The following is a 24,554-nucleotide window of genomic DNA, read 5'->3' on the forward strand; positions in this document are numbered from 1 at the left end:
TTATTAAGTAATAAACTCATCTTTGTAATCAAATCACTGCAGATCACGGACTTAGACTAGTGAAGCACACGATAACGACATCTTTACTTATACTCCATAGTAGAGAAGTCCCAGGCCAACGGAGGCTGAGGTGTGATTTGCTGAAATAGATCTGATCAAAATTCCATCCTTCCTATCGATACTGGATAGTGGTAGAATTGCTGCACGGCTGTGTCTTTACCCGGTGAGAGCATTGCACTTCCCTGGGAGGCAGCTTTTTGCTAGTTGGATTTACCTTTTATGTAAAATGTTTCTTTGTTCACTTTTTTTATAACGTTTTCTTCAGAGACAATGTCAGGCAAAAATATCACATCATAAAGCACTACTTTTGAGATCTAGCTGGGATATGAAAATCATTTAAAACATGAAAAGCAATATATTTCTGGGATTAGCACAGAGCAAGCGACTAACCGGCAGAAAGTGTGCACTGCTCCCTCCATCGGCAGCTGTCAAATCCGAGTATTCTGTTTTTTGTTTTTTTGTCACGCATAAATCTCTCCCCTCATCATGCTTCGTTGTCTTAAGCACACCATAATTTTGGTAACTGCCTCCTTCATGTTTTTGTCGTCCTGTACCATGGTTTCAAACATTGCAACATGGTCAATATTGTGGAGTTAAATTCCATTCTCTGTGTGATGAGAACCAAATGGATCCATAACAGACTGCCCAGAATGGTTGTCAATGCCACCGACGGTTTGTCTCGTTCGTGAGTCACCACTGATAATCTAGCATGAGAAACGAGTGACTAGACCGAGCTGAGTGGCGGCATCTGATGTTTGGGAAACCTTATCTCAAATGTGCAAATGCACCAACGTATAGAGAATGTGCTGTGAGGTCCCCAGTTAAAAATATTTTTTTATTTAATTTTAACCAAAACACAAAACGGACCCTCCCTTTTTATTAAATATCGATCGTCTATTTCATTTTACATTCCTCAATATATAAGTCAATATATAAATCGATGGCATTAATGCCACATTTGCAGGATTCATAGGAATGTGTTAAACGTGATATCTATAAATGCAGATCAGGCTGGTTAGTTCAAGTTTGTCTGTCTGAAATCCAACTTGAGAACGAAACGGGAGGCTCCTCTTGCTCCCGCGTGCTCCCTTTTGGCTCCACCAACACAATTAGAAGAAGCAACAAAGAGGAGTCTTGTGTAGGACGGCCATGTCCATCTAGTTGTCCTTCTTTCAACCCAGCAGTCACATGACTCTCACGGAGTTATTTCAGCCTGTAACAACCCCCCCCCCCCCCAATCCACACACACGTCCAGTCACACGCTGTGTGTGCTCCATGCTATTTCTGGTAATTGTTGACCAGAGTGGGCTTTAAAATGACTCTAATGATCATGCATGATTATGGCTGGACTAAAAATGTACTCCAGTGGAGGAACGCCCGTGCTTTCCTTATCTTTCCTTTTATATTTCCCCCATGCAGTTGCACATTTGAGGAAAGGGAAACGTTTCTCTTGGGATCTAGGACAGGTTTTCCTTTTATGAGTGTGTTTGATATTCGGAACATGCTCCGGCCTTAAGAGCTCCATGATTCATTGCAGGAGGCGACATTCGCCTGTAGCAGAGATCCACAGCAGAGACTAATAATAGTCTAGACTGACTTAGTATCCCATGCGACTCTTAATGCTACATAACACTCAGGAACTAGTAAAAGTTGTTATATATAGGCTCTAACATTTCCCCTCTTGAAAAATAGAAAAGTGGAAGGAGCCTTTTGACAGGGCCGATGTTTTCTTTGCACTGAAGGCCCCTTTGTTTTATTATGAACCCATAAAATGGCACTTCTGGCAAGTTGGTTAAAGTGAGGCAGCACAGGGAGAGCGAGAACGCCTGCGCCTGTTATTTTCCCTTTTATTGATTGGATTGCTTCCTGGTATCAGAGGTGTTGCTCATTTTTAATCAAAGTCCAAACGGAGATTGAAGTCCTCTGATAGCTGAAATGTCTTTTGACCTCATATTTTCCCTGTATCACTTCGTAGCCAACACTGTGTGTGTGTGTGTGTGTGTGTGTGTGTGTGTGTGTGTGTGTGTGTGTGTGTGTGTGTGTGTGTGTGTGTGTGTGTGTGTTCTATTAAAGGTGCATACAATGTATAACAAATGAACAAGACATACAGGAAGACATACAGTACCAGTCAAAGGTTTAGACATTAGGGGTGTAACGATTCATTTTAACAACGATTCGATTCGAATCGCGATTCATAGTTGCCGATTTGATTCATGGACGATCTGGGTTAATTTGGAACGATTCGATTCAGTGACTTGAAATCGATTCAGTTACTTTACTGGACAGTGCAGGCAAAGTTTCTGAGATCCCTGTTGTTTCTTGTAAGTTAAATTAATTATGGATATTATGAACAAGCAAACAACAATTAATGGCAAATGTATTAACCTTTTATTGTGCAACCATTTTCAATGTAAACATTACACAATAATTGGACATTACACAATGTTTGGATCAATTCACAGAACCCCAGATTTTCAACCACATTATAGGGCCGCATGTCTTTACAGATAAACTTGGCAATTGTTACTTTGATGTTGAGTTTCGTGCTCGCGAGGCCTGAGGTGTCTGCAGAGCTGGAGTTACCTGCTGCTGCCGCAGTGGTAACGCTGCTAGAGGTGCCTGACTGTCGGCGTTGTTTAATCCCACGGCGCCTTAGTAGATGCCGATTTGCGGAGCACAGATCGATTCAGTTGGATCGCAGGAATATAAATCGATTAATCGATTCAGTGGATGAATCGTTACACCCCTATTAGACATACTTTCTCATTGAATGAGAAAGTGTGTCTTCCTGTGTGTCTTGCTACCATTGTTCATTATGTATACATTGTATGCACCTCTAATAGAAAAGAAAATAATGTTTAGTTCTTGTCATTCAATATTTATGACCCCTGCAAGTCCCCTTTTCTAGCCCAGATTTTTCTCTTCAAAGTTCTACCTATAAAATTGTACCACGTCCTGGATAGAGGTGCTATCACATGGGGGCACTGTTAAGCTGCAAATTGCTTCACATTGATACGAGATGGTGATATCCGCACAAAATGGTTGCAGCAAACTCACCAATAAACCTCAGTACAATTATAGATTCCACCATTTTAATCTTCTTTTTTTTTTTTTGCCACCAAAAATGACATTACCCGGGAGGCCAGAAACCATATGACACTCTGTGTTTTCTCAGACATTTGACGGTTTCCCAATTCGACATTTGCCATCGTGTGTGTGTGTGGGCGGAAGCACATGCCATATGTGCCATTCTACTCTTACAATACTGTGTGATTATAATGGAAGTTTTTCACTTGTCTTGCAGGCATACGGTATGTCTGTGCTGCCTTTGAATCTGATAAAAGGGACACGGAGCGTTGTGTATGAACGCCTGGAGAACACCGAGGACATCGACGATGTCGAGCACCAGATAGAAAAGCTGAAATCCAAGGTTTGTTTCGCCAAGTGACAACATAATGCAGATATTTTACATGTCACGTAATAATTGATTGAACCCAGAGGTGAAAAAATAGGTCCTCTCCAGATTAATTAACAACAATTATAATAATACTAATCACAGAGAATGGATTGCGTGGGCTGATTAGCGTTATGAATTTGCCATCACCTGCAAATACTCGTCCTGTCAGGGTCTGCTTCATTCAAGATACTGCACTAATGGCATAAAGTGCAAACGGCCACAAAGTTTATCAGCTCCTCTTTCCTTCTTGCACTGAAAAAATAAAATTACATTTTCCAACTGAGTGCTACTGGTCCTGATCAATAAGGCACTCCTAAAAAGTTATGGCCAGGAATTAAAAATCTGACAGAAATCCAAATTTAGGATATAGTGTCAGTACTGTTGCTGTTTGCAAACAGAGACCTTCAGAGTTTACATGAATGTGACATGATTTCAAGGGGAGGAGAAAAGACATGCACCACTTATTAATGCACTTCAGCTACCAGCAACTTCACGAACATGCCAAAACTTACATGCTTCTATTAAAGATGATCATTTGGAATTGGTCGGTTTCTGCAAGCGGCTCATTTGCATTGATTAATATTAAATATTAACTTACAAAATCATTTAGATATGTGAACACACCATATTAGCACTAAGACGCTATTTCCTTGTTCGCACAGTTTTGTGGCCATTTTGACTTTCTTTTGTGCTTTCAACATTTTTCTTTTTGTGTTATTTATGCGGGTTAAGTGGGCGCAATAACTTCACAATCCTTTTGTGAATTTGCCCGTGTGTATCATGAGTGAATACTCAGTGCCGCTTTATCTTTCTGCCCTTCTGTCTTTGCATGCAGTTGTGGATGGTTAACATTGTCCTTATCGTACACGTCAAATGCAGGCAGCACAAACGGGGAAGCGCTATTTTCAATTTACATTGTCTTTATTAGTGTTTCCCTGTTTGTGCTGGAGGAATGACAAATGCACCGGTACTTTATTTTCACATTTTACATTGTCTTTATTAAAGTACCGGTGTATTTGTCAATCCTCCTCTATATATTTAGTGAACACTAGAAATGTGTTGAAGATCACATATGTAGTAAATTACGATGGAAAAAATCCAGCTAGTAGTAAACAAGGTGGAGCCTAAGTCCTTACCGTTTTGGCGTGAGTTTGACCCCATGTCGTCCTATATCCTAATAATTAACACTTTTATATTCAGAGACTGAGGGTACACAAATAATGTTATAGATAATTAATGACTGGGAGGGTTGTCTAAATCTTTAGACCATCATCTTTTAATGCTTTATACAAGTTCACATAATAACTATATCAATAAAAGTTATTGTTAAAAATGAACATTTTGACCACAACTGAGTAGTTTAATGAATTACAAATGTTAAGTGTGCTGTTTACTTTGTTGCTTACAACTGTGCAGTTAGTAAGTGGACATGCATGCATACCCATATTCCTTGACTTTAAACTGTGGTTTGTCTTGTCAGTGTAAAGATGGACGTCCCCTCTCCTCAAGGGACAGGCACAACCTGCAGGAGCTGGAGGGCAAACTGCAGGTCCTCCAACGCAGGGGGAGACACTTAGAAATTGCGGAGAGGAACTGCTGCACTAAAGTGGGCAGAGCTCTCAGACCGCTCAAGGTGAGTCTGCATTATGTAATTATTTCCCATTGATAAAAGTAAATTCATGTCCCAAATGAACTGTATTGGATGCTACGGCAAATACTCCATTCATTAGATGACATTTTCCAAATCCAGCATTAGTGTGGTGCTTGGTTTAATTGACCTTTGAGCTGATGTAGGTTGCGTCTAACCACAGCAAATCATTTGTTTCTTTTCCTAAGTTGTGTGATTTAATAACTTTGTTTTAGGCAAGTATCAATTCTTTGTTTATTTTTATCCAGCTTCAATATCTTCCCCCTTAACATTTTCTTAGTGCTCAAGTTCTAATCTAGACTGCTCTAGATTTACTTTCAGTTCTACTTTACACATCTGCGTATTTGCAGAATTCCCACGGGTAGTCTCTTCACCTAATTTACTCTGAAGTTTCTCAGGGAGTCTCACATTTCTCAGGCAGGATGTCATGGTTCCCCAGGGATACACCGCAGCAACCACAAACTTGTGTTTAACTTAAATGTTTGTGGGTTGGGCAACCAATTATCGGACCTTGTTATGCTATTTCAATATCATTGTTCCCGTTTTCAAAGTTTCAAAAGGGTGTTGGGAAAGAAGATGGGTTCTAGCATAATTTGTACTAGATGAAAAGCCGTACTGCCGTTGCACGTGGTGAGTACGGGTATCGAGATGTGATGCACTGATTCTGCACCCCCAATCCCGTACTTTATCATACAAAACCAGCAGTAGCCCAAAATAGCCTCACAGAATTGAATTACTCTGCAGACATCACATTTATCAGTTATAAACTGACATTTCACTTAGTCCCCTATAGTAGTAATTAGCATATACTAACCCATCAACATAATTGAAAAGATGCATCCAAGAGAGTCCTCGAACACAACCAATTCACACGGTTCCATAAAAAAATAAAGAAATCCAATTCCTCCAGGCTGCTTATTCACAGCAATTAACTCACTGTACCCTTATCTAAAACCACTACGTTGCTAGGCTACAACAGTTGTAATCGTTAACATCCTCGTATTCGGTCTGACATGAAGCGAATTGCATTTTTCCTATTCTTTCACGAAATAGTTGAGACAATCAACATGTACCAGAGTAATGGGACATGCAAACCTAGTGCATGGTACACATTGTACATTGCATTCTTATGTACCTAATGGCATGCTCGCTTGACACTGCCTTACATTCCGTTCATTAACGGCATAGTAGTGGCAACGCATAGTATTTTTTTTTATAATATTCTCTGTGTCAAGGATAGGACTGAATCAAACCTCATTAACCTTGTTCAGATTCTGCTTTCCCCCTGCTATTTAGTTTCCCCTATTGTACTGCACGGCAGGCACGCACAAACATTTTAAACTAGTGTCTGTAACAGTTCGTCTTTAACCGAGGGGGTTCGCTGCTAATGACCGTCCCCAGACTCAAATTTAATCTCTTAACGAGTTGGGAGATTTATTTACTGTATGCCTGAGCACGGGTGTGGAATGTTAAACCAAATGGTTGTGATTCCCCCCCAGAGCAAGTACACCACTGTCTCTCAAATGCATGCGGCCCTTTTCATATCGTCTCCGGTGATTTGCCACAATGACCGATTTAGTGTGCGGACCCCACATTCTGTAGTCAGTGTTTGAAACTGGTTAAAAAGCTATTAGTTGATCAGAGCCGTCTTATGCTGGAAATGCGCTTTATCATCTTTTCATTTAAGATTTATTATTAATCATGGTTGTTTTTCTTTTTTTTCGGCTTTTGTATTTGACCTTTTAACAGTCAGACCGTGTCCGCAAAACAAAGTTAGACCTTCTCTTGTCACTTGGGATTAGGAAATAAGCACAGTAAATGTATGGTTTAATTTCTCCATTTTGTAGATTTGTTTGTATCAAGGCCATATCATTAATAGACAAAAAAGTGTGTTCATTATCACTTTCTTAATTGTAATTGATGCTTTTTTACAATAATTGACCGATTTGAGTTTTTGATATTGTGCTGTAAATGTCTGCATCATAATATATTTTAATAGCACGATATATTTTACCACATTTGTTAAGCCTGCCCTTTCATCACTGTGGCTGGTAAAATATATGATTTTATTCATTGTAGCTTTGAAGGCGAGCAGTTTATAGGGTTTATTGCCTTTTTGGCTTCCATCCACCTTGTGCCTCCCTGGTTGGCACCTCCCTCCTCCGTCTCGGCTGCACCATTGCTTCCCCCTGTCACCCCGGGCATCAGTGCCAAACTCTGGCTGGCCAAGCCATATGGTCGCTTCTGGGGGAAAAAAGACCAGACAGAAAGGTTATATATCACTGCTGACCCTGTGGATACCTTTTGTAAACACACCTTTCCATTTGTGGGGTTCAGTCATTCACTCTGCGTGTGGATCCCTCCTTCTGAGGGGGGTACACTGTTTGGTGATGTAATGAGATGGTTTTTTTGTTTCCAGATATTGCTGGGCGTTTTCTTTATCCTGGTTGCGCTGCTTTTGATCGTCGCCTTGTTCATTTCAAAGTAAGTCGTAATGTGTGCTGGACACCATTTCTTAAAGACAACAATGGCATATGTGTAGGCGTGTTTTTAAATCTTTCAAGGTGGAGATATATAAACAAGTTTGTCTCTGTGTGTTTTTCAGTTTGGATAAAGCTCTCCACTCTGCGGGCATCAGCTCCGGGTTCATCATCTTTGGCACCAACCTAACCAATCCTCTGAATGAACTTTTGTTAGCCTTACAACCTGTGAGTATCTCCTCATGACGGGAAGATGATTCATCTCAATTAAATTGTGCTTAAAGCCATATTTCCTTGATTCCATCATCATTGACCTAAATTAAGCATAGTTAAATAAAATCTGCTTCAATATACAGCAGGTGGTCTTTGAAATAAGAAATTCGACAAAAGCAGCTGTGTGCACTTCATGGGCCACAACGCTTTAAATGTCAGCAGTTTATTTTTGAAACGTGATCAGACAGGCACCACTTATACTTTACCAAAGAACATACAACGCTAAATACATTTACAAACAGGGAGGTTATTCCCTTTATAAATCATACCCAAGTGCATTTGGAACATTCCAAGGGAGAATGGTTGGGAGATATGACAGGCAGAGTTAGTGCAGCTATTTGTTGGAGCACAATAGAGATTTAATAAGAAGGATAAAGGATAGTTGAGGAGAAATTCTGAGCTGGGAAAATGAACACCGACATTAATCAACGCATTTGTGAAACAAGACTGTGCATTGAGTAGCGCAACTGGGTGTATTTGCTAACCAGCTATTGATCTGATTCTGAAAGCAATATACAAGTCAATGAGTGATGACGCAAGATCAAGATGAAGATCATTCAATAAATTAAAAAAAAATCAAGTTACTTCTGAAAACTACCACAAATCAATAGCAAAAGGAAACCCACAATACAGTCTAAAAAATCAGCCTCGCCCACTTTCCATGTCAATGCTAATGATTATCGCATGCTTTAATCAACACTACCACGCTCTCTGGAGACTAATTAGTAATGTATAGTAATAGTGATGACGGAATCACTGATTTATAAAACCTTTTTAAACAAATCTAAAACCATTGAACGCTCTTCAGAAAGACTTGACAATGTGCACCCAATCAGGATCCATTATATAGCTTTCTAAAGGGGGTCTAAGTATAGCGCAGTGGATTAATGAGTATGCCGTGTACACTAACTGCATTATGCACAAATGTAATGCACTGCTGTTCACAAGTAACACAATACCACAATTTGAATGACATTTTTTAGCTAATATTTTTCTACATATAACAGCCTCATCATTTTGCACTGTTAAAACCTTAGTGAATTTGAAACTGCTTAATCAATTAAAATGTATTTATTTGCTTATCATAGCCTGTTCTTTGCCGTATAAAAACGCAAATCCAGTCCATTTGCTATAAAAGGTCTAGAGAGGTTGCCTAAAAAGATTCACAGTCCCCTGGAAGTATTTGTCAAAAGAAACCCATTGAGATACACACATTAGATGACAGCCATTGCTTCCCTCCTTCATTGCTGCAGTTCTGGACAGTCGAGAAACTTAGTATTCAACAGCAGGATTTAGAAAGAAACAAATGACTGACCGCTCAGATAATTTAGAAGTAGCTTCATAGATGGTGGGATTGATTAAATGTCTACTGACAGTGTTTGGATGTATGACCTTGATATTTAAGGAATTAAATAAGAACAGGTAGCAAAAGCATAATCAATGATGTGTGTGTGTGTGTATACATATATATATATATATATATATATATATATATATATATATATATATATATATATATATATATATATATATATGCTCTCATGTCTGGACTATGGCTAAGCGAATTCCTGATTTTGGTGATTTGGTGGAAGTACGGTGCTCAACAGTTTTGACAATATCTAAACTCATTACACAGTGAATTCTTTGGATTCATTGTGATAGACCAGGTGGTATTGGTGGTAGTTGCTCATTAAGAGCTCGGAGCCTCCCTGAGAGGAAAGCAGCTGAACTCTGTCCTTGGTGTTCTAGGTTTTTCCACTGGATTACATCCTGATCACAGTCATCACCATGTACTTTGTAGTCACCTCCATGGCTGGCATTCGCAACATGGGCATCTGGTTCTTCTGGATGCGGGTAAGCCAAGACACTAATTCTATGTTACCTTTTTTTTTTAAAAAGATAATGGCAATATTAACATTGATACTATCAATGTTGACATTTTCTTGTATTTCAGCTGTACAAAATCCGACCCAAGAAAACTCGCCCCCAGGCTCTTCTCTTCCTCTGTATGATTCTTCTCTTGATTGTCCTTCACACCAGCTACATGATCTATAGCCTGGCCCCACAATATGTCATGTATGGCAGCCAGAAATACCTTGTACAGGTGAGGACCAATTAATATTTCCTTGTATTTCTAGTCTGCTCTGAGAACTTGCCCTGAGGACCGTCCTCTATTTGTGGCAGTGTTTGATTCAAACCACTCTGTATTATATGTGGCTTCTACTGCGTATGTCTGTTGTTTTGACTGTATACCCTTTCTGTACTTTGATTTAGCTCTTCTCTCTCTCTCCCTGCACCATTATGTCGATGCTTTGCCTCAAAAAATATTTTGAACAACAAAATTGACATGAACCACACAGTGTTGTCTTTGCTGAAACATCATCTTCTAAATGAGAGTAAAGAACCTGCGCAATATGACTCATGGGGTAAACACTGCTCATTCATCTCTGCGGCTGTCTGCTCATTTACAGGACTTGAATCCATTCAGCAGCATCTATATGTGCTGCATAGTCTAAGTGTGTTTCCTGTATGTTATCTGGGTCCTTCGATTTTTGAATAGATGTAAAACAAGCTCCTAATCCACCATTTTTGGGTTTACTAGAAACTAAGAAGCCTTTTTAGCTCTGTCAGGATCTGAGTTATGTATATTTATTTGATTTATCAATGACAAAACTGGCATCTTCGGAAACCAAACCAGCCATGTGATTCGTTTTATCATTTTTGAGTGAAAGGCTGCGGCTGTTCTAGTAGTACGGATATCCAGAGGTTGTGATTTAAAGGTCCTTATTATAAAGCCAAACCTTCTTGTATTGTACAAATTAGTTTGCAATGTGTTATTTATTTTTGTTAATCCTTGTGTATTTTGATCAGAGTAAGATGCCCTCAGCTGGTGCTACATCTGGGAATGCTACTTTTGGCACAACAAGGACCTGTGATGCTGATGCGCCTGAGGGTAAGTCTGTCTCTGCTAGCACAGTAAGGTAGCACTCGCTCAGCAGTGAGATGTTGGAAGAACTTACAACATATCATCAAAGATTTACTCCTCACATGTCAAGTCCAGACTAGAAGAAAGGAAAGACCGTGTACAACCCACCTATTTTGTGTAGAACACTGTTCAGTAGTCTTTATTACCATGCATTATTTATTGGAGGGAATAATACCAATGACCGACTTTACTAATGCAGCATATGTGCTCTTTCTGTGTCCATGCCAACTATTATTAGAGGAAATCAGCCTTGAAAACATAATGTATGAATCCACGTCATACCAGTGAGCTTTACTCATTCATTGCCAGACTCTCAAGAAGGTGTCGTCTTGGTGGCGGACTAGATCGGTTGGAATTGTCACGTTTTGTTATAGTCAGTTTTTCTCTAATATATTTATTTAATATATTTTAATTTGTAATTTTATGTAGTATTACGTGTTAAAATCCCTTAATGTATGCAGTCCAGATCAGGTTAAAACATTCCTAAAAAGGCTTAAAGGAAACCAACAACATCATGAACACTCTCTGGTATACTGTCATGTTTTGTCCATTCAAATAAATCAAGGAGTGGGGCCGTGAGTGCTTCTCCATAAGCTGCAGAATTGCAATGCAATTAGTAGCTAATGGGTGTTGACGAATTTAAATGTCAAATATGTCATTAATAATTGCAGTGAAGTTCACATGAACAGTTAAATGGGAATGGTACATTCTTCCGGTCAATTAGTGTTTGGCATGTTTGATATTTCCCAAATGTTATATCAATCTTCGCATAAATTTATCTCATGACAGTGCTGGTCTGAATTCATGGCATTGTTTTTTGTTTAATCATATTAAGGGAATACCAGCTATGGGCCATTGCAAAATATTTTCTTACGCATGACTTCATGTGTTTTTACTTGAAGGGCATCACTTTTGTAATTACTCTTAGCGTGACGCTGCATCTAACAACCGGCAAAACAGGGACAAGTCAAACTGCGGACTGATTGGCAATGACTTTTTTCAACTCCATAATATGAATTGTTCATCTCTTGATTTGCATGCCTGGGTGAGGCCGCGTTGTGGCGTATTCAGCCCAGCAAACAGCTAACGGAGCTGAACACACAGCGGGACTAACTGTGCAGAGGAAGTCAACGCGGAGCTTTGCGCAGTGAGCGGCAGTAGTTCTTCACGCAGCCAGTGCAGACGGCTGCATAGATTGAAATAGGTGGTGGGTCTGTTGTGTGAGTTAAAGACATGTCTGATACCATTGTAATCTAGATGCGTCCAAATTGTGGTTTGTAGTCATTCAGACAAACGTTGCAGCGGCGATCGTTGCAGACACACTCGGCTCCACCGAGGGTACTTTTTAAAGTTTTGATGAGACAGAAAAAGGCCATATGGGGTTGTAGTTTTGTCAATTCATCAGTGTGTATCTACATAAATACATGGTCCCTTTTTGTGAGATTTTCTGCTGAAAGAAAGAACTGAAATGTTTTTTCGTGGTTGACAGATGTAGAGATTGGAATGGGACCTTGCTCATTTAAATCTTGTAATCCCAAGGCAGAGCGTTCAGACGTCATTATCAGCAGTGGGTTTAGTTGCTTGGTGACGATATTCCTGTTTCCGCCTCAGCAAGGGCTAATGGACTATTATATTTAATGTTTTAAATAAGCCTACCTCTTAAATAATGATGATAATAATACACTATTGACATTTATTGGCAGCTTTTGTACAAGAGGCTATCTATGTTGAAACAGTAGCACCTGGTACAAAAGGCAGTCAGGGTTGCTTTTTTCCCCATGAATTAATGTTTCTTTATCAGCACCCCCATGTTACCCTTTTATTGTATAAGGAAAAATCACCTTTATATGCAAAGACAATGATCCAGTCACCTTTGCAATTACAACAACAAGTAACCTTTTTACTTTATATTTGGATAGAAGTAAAAATACACATTATTTGGGTGCCTTTTAATTACATTTACCTAAGCGTTGAATGTTTTATAATGATAATGCCAAAACTGCAGACGTACAGCAATTATATACAATCCCCGGTAATGTTCCTGTTTACATGACTGTGGAATATGTGGAAATTAATTGGCATTTTTCTTTGGCTGTTAGTTTCCTTGTTTCCCAAACAACAAATAATTTGTTTCCTGTCCCACATCAATCACAATCGATCCAAGTAGATTCAGCCACGATTCTGCACCATTTTTTCGTGTGGCTCATTGCCGCCTGAAAGCTGTATTGTATCTGAATAGTTGAGAAGTTAAGGATAGCTTTAGTAATTGATATAGAACAAAATGTGTAGCAACCAGAACTCTCCTTTTGCCCCACCAGTGTTAATTATTGAGTGCACGAGTCAAAGGGTTGGGGATCTGTTTATCCACACCGTTATGCTTAAGGAGCCGTGGTGCCAGACTCTGTGGGAAAATCTCCGATAATATTTCTGGTCGTTCTTTTGAGCAGCTTAGGGATCCTGTTTTGGCCGTCTTGGAAATGGCTCCTGCTTTCGTAACAGCCGTGGTACCACCTACCACGCGCAGGAGGAAGTGTCAAGCAGAGACAACACATGTGACTCAGAGGGAGCACAATCAGAAGCTCGTCAGCTCGTATGCTGGAGAAACGGGTGAACAATTTGATTAGTGGAGTGAACCAGAGCTCGCTCTTTTGTTTTTTCACAGAAAGCAGCTTTTGCCAAAGGAGAGAGAACCTCAACCCTTAGTTTGGCTCTCACGGTTGTCGTCAGTCAGCTGACCTCCTCATCCAAATAGAACTTAATCATCTGTGCTGTTTGATGACTTTAGACTGTCAGCATGAACAAATGAGATCTGAAGTGTTGTGATCAATAACTAAAGCCAAATACTGATAATGGTAAAGGAATTTTTGTTTTTTGTTATGGCATTCACATTGTCCAGTTCTATTTGGTAAATTGTGTTATTATAGTATACAGTAAAATTCTACATTGGGTAATTTGAACTGTATAAACTACCCTGCTAAACCTATATTCACCATCTCTAACAGGAGATTTATATTGTGGAGAGACATTTGTTGCATAATGTATATATTGATATTTAAGTAATGGTAGCATTCTAAAAGCAATCATTAAACACAAACACAAACAAATCCGCATCATTAAGTCAGGCAGCTCACTCTCTGTGCTCTGAAAATATACCACGTCTCCCGGGAGATACGTATATATTTTTGAGATTCTCGTATTCTGAGAATCCGCAGCTCCTCGCTGTGGATAAGAATAGAAATAGACTGAGGTAGAAAAGGGCCCTGGAAGGGCATCCCTTTGTAATGACCCCGAGTGTGGCCCCCGGATTCAACGACCGCTAAAGGCGACAGCGGCCACATGTCACACCGCTGACCGATTGGCAGGTTTGTCTCCGGAACGTAATGACACCAACATCCTGATGAGCAGGTGCTCGGTGCCAAGCTCTCCATTATCTACTCTAAGGTCATTGCCACGTCATTACTCATTTGGAGTATGTACTCAAACGGAAATGAATCTTCGGGAATTAGCTGCTGCGGCCCTACGGAAAGCTGAACCCTAAAGTTGTTCTTGGTATGTGATTTATCAAGTGCAGGATATTTTAAAGAAAAGAGCAATCTGAGTATCGTTGCTGTTGAAGATGTTTCCCGGAACCCGCGCCCTGTTTGTGTGCTGCTTTCCTCCTCATTTAAGAAGCTGTTTACTTTAACGGGGGAAAAGTTCATCATTGTCTGTTTAATTTTATGTCTACACTCATTGACAAAAGCTTGACCCCATCCAACATTAAATCCAAGTATGGTTTTATTATATGCAGTCAATTTATTTTAAAGTTCCCTTGATGAGCAGTTTTATTAATGAGTTCTCAGCATTCGACAAGGTTGCTCCTTTACATAATTCTCACCAGCACGGAGCTCATGGTGGGCGAGTTGCTTTGATCATAAACTCTCACTCCGATAGTTATTCTACGTCCGTGTACAGCTTCGTTCACCATCGGACCTCATCAGAGAAGATGCTTTGTAAGTTCTTCTTGCCCACTTCTTTGATTTGCCGATCCATATTTTATGTTCTTTTTCTTGGTCTCATAAGCAAGCATCTCAAATGTTAAAGAATTTAATTAAATAGACTTTCATCCCACTCATTGAGGCAGTTGACCATTTTTCACGACCAGGCCTCCTCTATAGATTTATCTGTCTTCTTGTCCATTTCCAATGATCACTTCCTCACCCAAGAGATTATGGCTCTCCTCTTTTGTTTATCACCACTGTGTTTACACCTCCATCATCACATTTGCAACTCCCATTATTGGTTGCATTGGTTCCCTGGACAGTCTTCCCAATGATCTTGATTGCATTTCTTACCAAAACCAAAAGATTCTCTTGAGTGAAATTTCTGTCAGTCTCTAATAAATCTTGTGCATCGCGCAGACATTAAAGGTCTAATTCAGATCAGTATTATGTCAACAACAACTTTATTTTTTGGAATGGCAGCTAAAACAGTTTTGTAACAAGGACAGTTTATATTATTATGCTGTCTAAATATCATATAGGCAGTTTAAGCAGTATTTTTAACATAAGTTGAAGTTCTAGTTTGAGTCCGAGTGATGGAGCTTACAATACAGAGCAGCGTTTTCACACTACGGACTGCTCTGTCTCCTAGCAACTTGCGGGTTTCCACAGGATTGTTTTAAAGAGCTTCAGGGGGAAGATGGTCATAGTCATGTGTTGCCTGTCAGATGTAATGTGCCCAAGCAATGTTCATCAAGAGACTCCCTCGACCCCAACACAAATTAATAGTAATTATCTTTTGTATCAAGGGGATCATCTCTATTTGCATTACAATGGAGAACGTCAATCAAAAGTTATTCTCTTTTAAAAGACAAATATACGTCTCGTGAAGGGAAATTCAGTTTCAAAGAGTATCCTTTTCCATGGTACTTTGCCAAGTACTGAACCAATAGAATTAAGAATACTTTCTGTTCAAGATTGTGTTTTAATCGGTACTCTTTCTTTAAAACTTCTTTTCTTCTAATGGACTTTTAGAGATGCATAATGAGGAGGAAAAGAGGATCTGCCTCACACAGAGCTGGAATTCTCCCTTTGTTGGAAATGATCAGTGGTCTTTTGCGTCTGCATCTGGAGGTCGAAGTACTACTTGAATGGACATTGTCTTCGGGGGGTGGGGGGGGGATCAAATAAAAAGATGCTTTTGGTGAACGTTCATGGACAGTATACAAAGTATGATGTTCCTTTCAAGGAACATCAGCTTCCTCAGAGGACATTGGAATGAAAGTGCTCTGTTGATGCAGAGCAAGTGAAAGCATGCGGTGTAAGAACATGAGTGCTCGCTGATAGAGAGGCTTTCACAAAGAACGCTGTGTGCACGCGCGCCGTATATTCAGGGTTTCCTGCTCCTGGATAAAAGTTATACATAATGCATAATGCTACACAGGGCAGCACTCACCCGGGTATCATGAGTGACGGTGATGTTGCACTCACACGCTGCCCCGTGCTCTTATCGGAGGCCGGTAATGATTCCGAGGGTGAAGTGGGTCTTACTTAGGCGGACCACTGCTGAGAACCATCTGGAGGTCCCGCGCGGAGCCCCCCGCGATTCAGGTGAGCAGCTGAAGGCTACAGACGGTGGAAGCACTGGAGGGAGGGTCGTGGGGATGAAGGCAGACCTGCTTCTTCTATTATCATTTATTTATATATTTTTTTTCGAATACTCTTAAGGGGGAAAAAAAGTTTGCTTCGATGAATAGATTCCAAGCCACACTGAGGTTTTGCTGTAGAGCCCGGTGCCATTCAGCTTGCTAGATCTGCTGGTGCTGCTCATGGGGTCCAAGTCAGTGTGAAGAGCTGTGTGAGAAACGAGTGGAGCAGCTCAGCCGGGTTCGCGCTAAGGCTCCAGATGGCTCTCGAACACAGCCAGACAGAGCTTTCCGTCTTCCCTTAGGCTTTGTAGACCTCTGTGATAGTCCGATTGGAAGTATATAGAAATATTTACCCTTTTATCCTTCCGTATGTGCACGGTTAAGCTAATTAATACATGCTAACCTTTGTCTCTTCTGTCCTTTCTTCCTGTTAAACACAGAGAAAGTGAGACCCAGACACTGCGCGCATGTCTTTGGCACTTTTCGCATTTGACGTCATCAGCTTTTCCCATTCTTGCCAAAACCTTTTCCCGCACAGTGAGGTGACTCAGCCAAACTATTCTTGCATTATTCCGGGCCGTATATAGCGACCGGATCACTAGCAGCATCAGGTTCTGCCGAAAGCTGGAGGGACAACATAAGGTGACATCACATGCGAAAGCACAGCGCTGCTCCAACAGAAATGTACAAATGGTTCAGCATGACCACAATCAGAACAGAAGCAGTCTTAAAAATTCAAAGGAAATGACAAGATATCTCCACATATTTTGAAGGTAATATATTCAATATAATTTTTGAAATATTCTACAGTACTGCATGAATTTCAAAATCAATCGTAAATTGCCCCCCAGTAGACAATCTGGGGAGCTTGGGAGTTACTGGAAAGTTACTTCATCAGAGGATCAGGGTTACATGCATAACTCATGACCTCTGGTTCACTGACCTCACCCTTTGTTGGGGTCCTTTTTGAGTGTCACGCTCGTACCGTTTGCCTTTCTGAATGTTTAAGACTGGGTATGTATGATGCAAGGTTGCATTAAATGTTGCCTCATTCCAGTTTCATCAACCGCTTAAGGCATATTCACATTGACAGTGACATGGCTTTCCTTTTTTCAGAAGACCAGTTGTCTTTTTGAGTTACAGTGACAAAATGGCCCCCGCCGTTGCTCTATTGAGTAGTAAATCCTGATGGGCCACATCAGTGGGCTGGTGGACTAACAGAAAAAATTCATGACGCTTTTACTGGCCCCTTGGCCCTCTTTCCATGAAAAATAATAAATTAAGCAACGTGACAATTTCTGGAGGGTTAGGTCTGTAAACAATAGTCTAAGTTTGAATGCTGGCTGTCAATTCTCTCAGTTTGGTCCCGTAATTTATGCACCTTTGCAGAAAAAAGGTCCGGCTACGCTCATGTTACTTGTATTGTACGTTTTGTAGGATGAGGATTCTTTATGAAAACATTTCCCACATTTTAAAAACATAGTGTCCATAATAAACAATTGATGAAGAAGGATAGATGCAATGCATTCCAAAATGTTCACCACTGTGGCACCCCGCCCGCCACGTCGGGGGCTGTCCAGCTCAAACTCAGCAGGTGACATTGGCAGAGTCATCAGCTTGAAAAAGCTCTTAGGGCCTTGCAGGTATAAAAGCTGGTCGATATTCTAACCCCCCCCCCCCCCCCCCCCCTCCCTCCAGAACCCTCCTCCCCCCCACTCTTTGCTGGAGCTGACATCCTCCCTGCATCACCTTCTTGTGGTTGAGCACCTTTAGCCCTGCAGTCTACACCACGTCCATGCACTTCATTCATGGACGTGGTTATGCAATTGCTGTTCGATTGAGTGAACCGCGTCGTGATGACTTGTTTGGTTTCGAGCATACGTTTTGGATTAACTCCCTTTAATCGTGTCAACTTTATGACGCTCCCCACATGCTTTGGTTTAGAGATATTCTCCTCCAATCCATATCTGTTGGCGCCTTAGCCTTTCAAAACCTCCCGCTTGCCTCAGAGAAAAGAAGCAACCTAACGGGGGGGGTGGGAGCTAACTGCAGCATAAATTACATTTATGTTGCCACAACAGCATCATGGAACATGAACAACATTCCAGCCTTCATCCAGAACCTCTTTGGTACCACTCTGCATGTTATCTGTCTTTTAAAAATGACACATTCTGGATTCTTTTTTTGTGAATGTCGTGCATTCTGGTAGTAATTTTGCCTCTTTTGACTAGTGCAGAGCCCTTTGTGACTCGGATAAATCAAGTACTGCATCTCTAAACACACATGTGGCAGTAGGGATGTTGTATTGTTTCTCGGGATGGTGTCCTTTCTTCACTCCTCCTTTGACTGTGCCCAATTATTATTCTGTCAACTTCCTCCTCATCAAGCCTTTTGTATAAAATATCTATTTGTTTATCATTCTATAATGATTCCTCCTGTCTTTCCCTTATGTTCTATCTTCTTTCAATCTAATCAATAATTGGCAATAGTGGAGTAAGTCTTGGTGTTAATTTGCAAACTTTTAATTGCAAACATTTACATCTCATCTCATCCCAAAGGTTTTTGCTCTTCATCTTCAGGAATGGCTGTGAGTGTGAACTTTTGAGTTCACAGATTTCAGGGCATCAAGAATGAGCCTCAGCAACAACATTTTGAATTCAACTTTTAGGGCGGACAGTTTTATTTGGAATCCACCTGAAAATACACCAAATGGGGTTTAAAACCTTTGCTATTCTACTAAATGACAAACCAATACAGGGTGGAGAATAACATGCTACCTTTGAAATATGTTCAACAATCAACCACCTTGAGGGTTGAAGACAAACAAACCTTCTTAGATTCCATTCTTAAATGTTGCGGTGTTTTCTCTGTCCCTTTCAGACCAGTGCACTGTTACAAGATCCTATCTTTTCCTGCACAAGTTCTGGTTCTTCAGCACCATCTATTACTTTGGTAACTGGGCCTTTATCGGGGTAAGTCCAAAGAAATCAATTCCATAACTCAGGCTTTTGTTTTTGAGTGCGAAATTGTTTTATGTTTTTCAGGGGGAAAAAAGAGCTCAAAAAGAGAAGACATTTGTTTTTTAGTCCCTCTCTCTATACATATATAAATAAATAAACTGTATATATCACATTTTGAGCCATACAAAATTCACAGCAACCGCAATGAAACATTTGATTCAGTGTAAAAGCTGTTTGTGAGTGTGAGATTCAAAGAACATTGCTAATTTAATTTCTATTCACCAAAAAAATGAAAACTATTTTCAGAGATTGTACACCGCTAATCTCCTCGGCAAAAGCTTTAATAGCCTCTGTCCTGGTGCACCTGATGCATTTTGTTGATCAGAGTATCCATATAATTCTTTTTCTTTATTGTGTGCTTTGCTTATTGTTTTTAGGCCTTCCTCATCGGCCTGGTGGTGTCCTGCTGCCGAGGGAAGAAGTCTGTGATTGAAGGCGAGGTGGAGGCTGATGACTCCGACTTCAGTGATGATGAATATGTGCACTGAAAAGCAGTATTTGCCCTGACGGGTCTGTAGATATTCCTACCATCATTTGAAGGGAATAGAAGGTACGATTTGATAAAGAAATAAATGGCGGCCAGTTATCTGTCATAATTTAATTTATTGGTTTTAAGGAGTTATTGCAGTGGTGTTTGGTGTATTCCGGCCTCGTTTCGAGTTGACGCATCCTAACCCTTAATTAATGGGACCTCTGAGACTGGTTGTTCTCAGTCAATATTATTGATGACTTTGCGATTCTGGGAGTGTCCTCCAACCTTTTCTTACCTTGAGCATCAACCTATCAACAGTTTGAAACAGATACGGACGTTTTCCACTGAAGAAGACACACACAGCAGCACACATAGTCATAAACAACTGCAAGACTAAGATTGTCCTAAGATTTAGTTGGAGCTTAGACATAAACTTACTTTTTACATACTTCAAGCACTTTCTATGCCATTTTAATGGTCACTAAACAACAACATATATCCATCTATCTGGCTCTAATATATATTTTAAGATGAAATACCACAGATTACAAACTGTACTGCTTTATTTTCTTTCTGTCAAGCTATCTGGTATAAGATAATGAGTATATGTGTCGACTGTAGTTACATTTGCAACGTTGATTTTGCTTGTTCTGTCTCAGGTTAAAGTACTCACTAGAGTAGGGTTGGCTGCTTTTTCCCATTAATTAGCCACAACCATAATTTAGGTGAACGTTGCTGTACTTGCATACCTGCACTGTGTGAAATGTAAAGGGCCAATTGCAGTTGTTGTGTCCTCCATGTTTCAGTTAATCTTAGTTTTTAATTAAATGGAGTTAACATTATTTGGCTGCCTGGGTTTGAAGAACATGATACATCTAAACATGAAATTATCAAATATGTGTGTAATTTTACTTTAATAAAGGAGTACTTATCTTTTGGTTTCTAGTTTATCAACAAGTCTTGTTTATTTTAATCTCAGTGAATTTAGTAGTCTAAAAACTGCTCATTTAATCAACAAGTTGACAGAAAATATGAATGTGGATGTCTGTGCCTCATGAATGTGTTGCACCATGATGGGCACACGCTATTGTCTTTGCTACCCCGTTGGCCTCATAGAAATCTTCCCAAACCTCACAAGTTTGGGTTTTTGCTTTGAGATAAAAGTGGGCAGCAGGATATGAGTTTACACGCTGACTCTGCATCAGGTGTAGTTTTGGTTCACCTGTGATGGGTTGAAAAAGAATGTGGTGTTGGTCAAGTCGTGTCAATATTTAATGGTACCTGTATTTAAAGAAATAAATCCATTTCAAACACACCATATTTTCCAGTTCCAACTGTTTTGAACTTCCATACCAAATGTTTTGTTAGTGGTATATATTAGACTTGGTGTCAGAATAGTGTTGGTCAGATCAAGCTAGGTCATTTCTTACCATTGTGTGCAGGGGAAAATTTTTCTTAGAAACAAATATATAATAATGATGACAACAAATTAGATTTGAATCACATAGTATATGTATTGAACATTTTGATCACAGAAATGTTTTTTCCTGTATTACATTTTGCACTAATAGTTATCGGGTACAACCTGTAATTTAAATTCAATTCACAATTTGAATTAAGAGCTTTCAGTTGAGGACGCTCAATCGCAAATTGTATTTGCTCCTGTTTGTGTCTTGACACAAACTAGACTTTGTATGAAAACCAATAGAATGTGTTGCAACACACTGATGGAGAACATCATCTCTGCAGCTATCAACTGCCATTCATTTTTCATATTTCTGCTGTCTATAAGTCATATTATAGCATACTCTCCACTAAGTATTTTCGTATGAAATATATTTTCATTTTATATTCAAAATAAGTTTTGAATGGTCTGTAGTGTTGTTACATACAGTATGTCTACTGTAGTCACTGACTGCAACACAATAATAAACGCAGTGTGGTCAGATTTAACTAAATATTTTAAGGAGTTGCACTGTACCTGACCACATAACCAAAATCAGTAATTCTGTAAGCGAGAATGTATATTCTGCTGTTCACAGTATGAAGGACATGTAGGAAATGAAGCTGACCATTAAATACATCCGTTCTTGTATTCGCATATAACCACTCTGCATTCTTCGGATGGATTTGCATGAAATTTTGAGTGCTTGTCCAATTACAGTTGTTAGTATGCACCTTGTCATAACTATTGTGCGAGCCTATATGATAATCCACCCACTCATACACAAATAAGCCTTGAGTCGAAACCACGGAGCCCCAGAACTCAAGTAGAGTGTTGATCAACATGTCAGATCAGAGGATTTTTGCTATTCATTTTTTAATACTTTTTGTGACTTACCCCTTACTCAAAGCCTATTTCTCATCTCATGGTTTCCCTCCCTCACGCATCTCCTTTTAGGCTTCTCTTGCGAGTTTGTTGAGGAATAAAAACATTTTCCTTAAATTATTTCTGGAAAATATGAAATGCTTGAAGGGAGTTGAAGTGCTGGTAAGATCATTAGGGACCATAAACGACACATTAGATGTTGACCCAATTGTATCACCACATTGTACATTTAAACTGAAGTAGTTTTGATGTAAATTCCATTTTATTTTTACTGTAATATTTGTTTTGTACACATCATTTTGGGAATTATTTATTTTGGGATGATGTTTCATGTATTACCACATGAGCTTTGCAGGAGAGATCTCAAACATGCAAACTTAAATGTTTTGGGATTCTGTTTCAGATCATTTTAAACCAGTAAAAGAATCCACCAAGAAAGAAGAGGGATTTCAGACCCATTTCCTTACATCCCAGTTTGTATCGTGCATGACTATCCACCTGGATATCAGCTTAACAACAGAAAATAATTATCTCCCCATTATTTTATGTGGTTAATTTTAATGTCAACACAACAAAATAACCTATTAACTGCCCCTTATTTGGGGTGTCTAATAATAGGAATTTTATTTTTCAAATGAGGCAGAGGGAATTGTAAACATTCGGGTGATATATAGCAAGAGGCATTGTCGTGGACCTCTGCAGCCGTCATCAGTCTTCTCCCTAGGATGCGTTTCTATAATGGATGGCATAGTGTGCCTTGGAAGTACCTCACCTACTGCTCTCCCAAGGTTTTATTTTTGTTGAAGGTTTCACAGCGTTCTCCTATTCGAGTACAGTTCTAGTTGTAGGCTACGGACCTTCTTAGCTCAACATGGCAAAAATGTTTTGCTGTTGATTTTCTCCTCCCATTACATTTATGCTCAATGTGTGCGTTCACCCTGATGCCAGGTTCGCTTTAGCTGCTGACGCTTGGCAGTAAAACAGCTTGGCTAGCTGACGCTAGCGGCGCTTTGAGCTAATTGCTAATGTCAGCCTACTCAGGACAGTGCTGACATTCTCCTGCACAGCGGGTTTGGGAACATATCAACCACTTCCCCGGTGTGATTGTATGTTAATTATCACCTGGCAAACAAAATGGAGTTACAGCAGCGGCTAATGACGTTAGCTTTGTGACCTTTCCTCACACCGACACCTCAAAACGCGGTTTGACAGGCCCGATGGCACCAGAGTAAAAGAGGGTCTTGATTAGTTCTTGTGAATTGGGTCAACTTGAGTTTTTTGAAAAGAAATAACGAGTACTGTTGTTCAAAACATTTCACCATTTCTTTCTCTGTACTCGTGTCCTTTCCCGTGATTTTGGGGTGGCCTCAAGTCTTGGGCTTTAGCTCCTCTGACAGGCCCTTGATGGACCACGTGTTTGCCTTTACCCCTCAGTCAGGCCTCCAGGGAGAAAGTGACGCAGAATCAATGTGATTATGTTGATTCAGTGTTTGCTGCCCCTAAGCACGTTAACCTCTCTGCTCTTATGGGCCTGTGGGGTCCGCCACTCCTTCCCAAGTGATGACTCGTCCACCCGGCCTGTCAACACGTCCCAGCTCAATTTACCAACAACTAAAGGAAACAGCTTTCCACTTCCACACACCGGTTATTCTGTCAGAGCTACCAACAGGCACATGTGCAACATTGAGTCTTTTTATTGGTGTTTAAATTCTAAGTTTCTGCCTGAGGTTTAAGTGGTTCTTCATCATTTTATTCCCATAAACCCTCTTTTTTCAAAACCCACACACTAACCACAAACACCATTACTAAAAAAAAAGCAATAGAAAAGTATTTAAGTATTTAGGGCCTATAATTTTTTTTTTCTTTTTAAATTAGCATCACAAAAAAAACAAATGAATAGCTTTTTAATAATGGCAATTTCACACTGAGTTATTAGGTATAAAACATTATTATTATTAGTGTTTTAGCCATTTTCCCTTTTAGCATGATAACATAGACAATGAACTAATTGCAATGGATTCATTGTCAATTATGATACCGATAATAACGGATACATCTTCTTTAACTGAAGATAACATGTATATTAGTTTTTTAACCAAAAACCTCTTCCCTCCGTCTCTTATGCTGGCATGGATTCCTGTTGAAGCAGCTAACTACATTTTCAACGGTATGAAGAAAATGTTATATAGTGTTAAAAAGC

The 24,554-nt window shown here is 39.8% G+C and overlaps 1 protein-coding gene across 1 annotated transcript in view; it reads left to right on the forward strand.

Moving 5' to 3' along the window:
• Positions 1 to 21,340, forward strand: part of lmbrd1 (LMBR1 domain containing 1) — a 43,659-nt gene extending 22,319 nt beyond the window's left edge. The window contains exons 8-16 of the mRNA XM_040177707.2: positions 3,365 to 3,490; positions 4,998 to 5,150; positions 7,585 to 7,649; positions 7,771 to 7,873; positions 9,668 to 9,772; positions 9,873 to 10,022; positions 10,790 to 10,871; positions 19,414 to 19,505; positions 19,931 to 21,340. Coding sequence (XP_040033641.1) covers positions 3,365 to 3,490; positions 4,998 to 5,150; positions 7,585 to 7,649; positions 7,771 to 7,873; positions 9,668 to 9,772; positions 9,873 to 10,022; positions 10,790 to 10,871; positions 19,414 to 19,505; positions 19,931 to 20,041 — 987 coding nt within the window. The 3' untranslated portion in view covers positions 20,042 to 21,340. The remainder of the gene's footprint in view (positions 1 to 3,364; positions 3,491 to 4,997; positions 5,151 to 7,584; positions 7,650 to 7,770; positions 7,874 to 9,667; positions 9,773 to 9,872; positions 10,023 to 10,789; positions 10,872 to 19,413; positions 19,506 to 19,930) is intronic.
• Positions 21,341 to 24,554: the final 3,214 nt, after the last annotated feature.

Source organism: Gasterosteus aculeatus, chromosome 6 (genome assembly GCF_964276395.1).
Source record: "Gasterosteus aculeatus chromosome 6, fGasAcu3.hap1.1, whole genome shotgun sequence".
NCBI lineage: Eukaryota > Metazoa > Chordata > Actinopteri > Perciformes > Gasterosteidae > Gasterosteus > Gasterosteus aculeatus.